Genomic DNA, 3,078 nt, shown 5'->3' on the forward strand with positions numbered 1-3,078 from the left:
GAACTTTGTAAAAACATTTTGAGGTTTTAGCCTTGTAAGCCTCTGTGTTTAAAAGCTGTCAGAAGGAAGAACTGCCCACTCTAAGCCTTAAGATAAGATGGACAAACCCACAAAACCTCAGTCTGTGAGTGCCTTGAACAGTGCTACACCTTGCAGTGGTCTTGAGGGAGCACCTGGTGTAATGTGTCTTTTTTATTAAATAATGTCATATTTGTTAAATAATATTTTATCAGCACCAGCAATTTATGATGTTACTGGGAAATATTACACTTGCCCCAAATATCTGTTCTTCTGTAAAGACACTGTTTTAAATTTCCTATAATAGCCCAAGAGACATATACACTTTTGTGGTGGAAGTCTCAAACCTACATGTTGATTATCAGCAATGATGATGTGAAAAATCCTTTAAAAACTTTTACTTCTGGTCTGGACCTCAGTTTCTCTGGGGCCCAGATATAATAAATGATAAAATTCCTCCATGTCCTGAGTATGGTTTGTGATTTCTTGCTGAGCCACGTCAGCCTTGGAATTTTTCTGTAACACTGGGAGGCTGAAGAGGAAAGATCACAAGTTGGAAGGTGCCCAAGCAAGGCCTTGTTTCAAAACTCCAGACAGACAAAGAAGGAGCTCACAGTCCAGGCAGAAGAATGCAAAGGTGAGCATATGGGGTAGTGTGCACATATAGTGTGTGACTTGTCCTGGGGAAGATGTGAGCAAACATATTCATCCCAGATGGGGCACCAGTGAGGGACCAAAGAGGCAAGCACCCAAGTGTAGTTAGTGAAGCAGCAGATTTATTAGGATTTCATACAGGGCTATAGGTGAGGGGGTGATTACAGGAACACGGGTGACTCAGAGGCAGCTGCATCACTAAAAGCCCACCCCAGCATGGGTGATGACTCTGGGAAGCTGAACCTGTGGTACTCTCTGCAGGGCTTTCATGCAGATTGGTTTGTTGGAGGGTTTTCTCTCCTCAGAAATTGTTTCTGCTTCTACAACCTTGGGGACAAGGCCTGGGTAATGCTGTCAGTTTCAGGATCTTCCCGAGACTGGGAGGTTTTGCTTACTTCCTGCCGCTTAATGAGTTTCTTTCCAGAAATAACTATCCAAAGGTATAGTAATGGAACCTTGTAACTATACAAACAGGTGCCTTATGTCAGCCATGATCTTAGGGAGTGCTTCTTAGTAGAGGAGATGTCTATATTAAAACTGTAAAAATAGGTTGATGCTCCTGGTGAGAGAAGACTTTGACAAAGAGCATTGGGTCCATGTGGAAGAACACGTATTAAGGCCTAAAGTTAAGAGTGGGCCTCTTGAAGGGGACCAGTGGGTGTGGTAGGGGAAAAGGGGGTAACTGGGTGTGAATATCATCAAAGTACATTATATACATACATGAAAATGTTACAAGGAGAGCCATGATTATGTATAGCTAATATATACTAATAACAAGAGGTGGCGTCTTCTGGTATGGAATTGTGAGCTACTCAACATAGTTTTAGATTCAAGGAGTTCTAGAAAGTAGATTTAGTTAGGTTGTAGAGGTTGGCAGGGTGTGACGTGAAATAGTCACTCACAGACTAAGCAATAGAGTTTGGTTTCTTTCCAGTGGGCAATGATGGCCATACAAACGTGTAGAGAAGGCTCGGTTCAGAACTATATTGAGAAAATGAAGGCTAGTACCCAAGTTATCAACCTCTGTCTTCAGAGTCCAGCTGTTACACTGCACCTGTCAAACTGTGTTGGAGAAAAGCCTGTGGTCTCCATGGAAGGCTGCGTCAGACTGCTCGTTGAAGGCTCACAGGGTGCAGATAACCCTTGACCTGAGCTTAGCATTTCATGACTTCCATGTACACACTGATACTTGTGGAGGATTTCTTGGGCTTCTTGGAAGAGGGAGTGATTGTTTGCTGTGTGACCAGACAATGATCCAAGTTTGTGTAGGCCACCTCTTGTGTTTCTTTTCTTTCAGCATCCTGGGAAGAAGTAAATGTTGAGTGAGGCTGTATGCATATACTTGTGGAGAGTGTGAGGGAGTACTCTGTATGGAAGATGGTGGGCTGGAGAGGTCCTACCTGTCTAGTCACCGTTCTGTCCACCTCAGGATCTGGATCCGTGATAGTGATAGCTGCATCTTTAGGAGACAGAAGTGACTAGAAACACCTGGGAAGGGACTCTGGGCTTCTCATTTCATATGAGATGCACTAAACAAACACAGTGCTAGAAATGGGAAGACCCAAGGTTGCTAAGATGTCCCAGAGCAGAGCCAGATACTCTGCTTCTCTAAGTTCAAGGACCCATTCTACTCACAGCTCTTCCATCCCATCGCTTCTCCAATATTCTCTCTTTTACAGACCCTTCTCCTAGATATCATTATCTACACTGGATACAGTGAAGAGTTACTCATGGATCTGAGAGCTGAGAGAAAGAGCAAGGGCTCTGGTGGTCTCTCTAGAAAGCCCTGCCTCAGTATCCCCTGCCTCAGGCCAACTCCTCTCGCAAAGGAAGAACACACACCTGCATTCCTCCCATCCCAGCTCCTCATGCTGCCCACACGATACTCACCGGCTGCTTCTTCCTGAGACTTATTTTTTTGGGTAGAGTGCCAACAATGAATGAAGCAGACAAGAAAGGCAAGGATGGTGGTCACAGACAGCGCAATCAGAACATGGGAGGGCTTGAGTCCACCTGGAGGGAGATGGGAACCTACAAAGAAGAAAATCACAGCTGCTTCAACCTAAGAGTTTGCCTCACATTTATTGCTAGATAACAAAACAACACAGCTTTAGGACAAGTGTCTGGATGGCAGTGACTAGATATTCTGTCTTATCTCACTTAGTAGTTCTCAGATCAATTGTAGAATGTGCTGGGAATGCAGTGGGGCAAGGTGTCATGGCCCCAAATGGAGCCCCCCCAAACTGTAACAAGCCAAAGTAATTTCATTTTATATAAAGCAGCCACTTTATACTGCAAAACTAGAAAAACAGCCAGCCTCAAGGTTAAGCACCTGAACTTAGTTGTTTCCCCTCAGAAGAGTGCTTTCTTTGGAGTAGCTGACCTTGGGTTTCCCAGTCACAGTAG

At 44.3% G+C, this 3,078-nt stretch overlaps 1 protein-coding gene across 1 annotated transcript in view; it reads right to left on the reverse strand.

Moving 5' to 3' along the window:
* Nucleotides 1-1,826: 1,826 nt before the first annotated feature.
* LOC103744699 (killer cell immunoglobulin-like receptor 2DS4) overlaps nt 1,827-3,078 on the reverse strand; it is an 18,147-nt gene continuing 16,895 nt past the window's right edge. The window contains exons 5-7 of the mRNA XM_029570122.1: nt 2,563-2,703; nt 2,073-2,131; nt 1,827-1,973 (exon numbers count right to left, since the gene is read on the reverse strand). Of these exons, the coding sequence (XP_029425982.1) occupies nt 1,827-1,973; nt 2,073-2,131; nt 2,563-2,703 (347 nt within the window). The remainder of the gene's footprint in view (nt 1,974-2,072; nt 2,132-2,562; nt 2,704-3,078) is intronic.

Source organism: Nannospalax galili, unplaced genomic scaffold (assembly GCF_000622305.1).
Source record: "Nannospalax galili isolate Female #2095 unplaced genomic scaffold, S.galili_v1.0 scaffold1123, whole genome shotgun sequence".
In the NCBI taxonomy this organism is placed as follows: Eukaryota; Metazoa; Chordata; class Mammalia; order Rodentia; family Spalacidae; genus Nannospalax; species Nannospalax galili.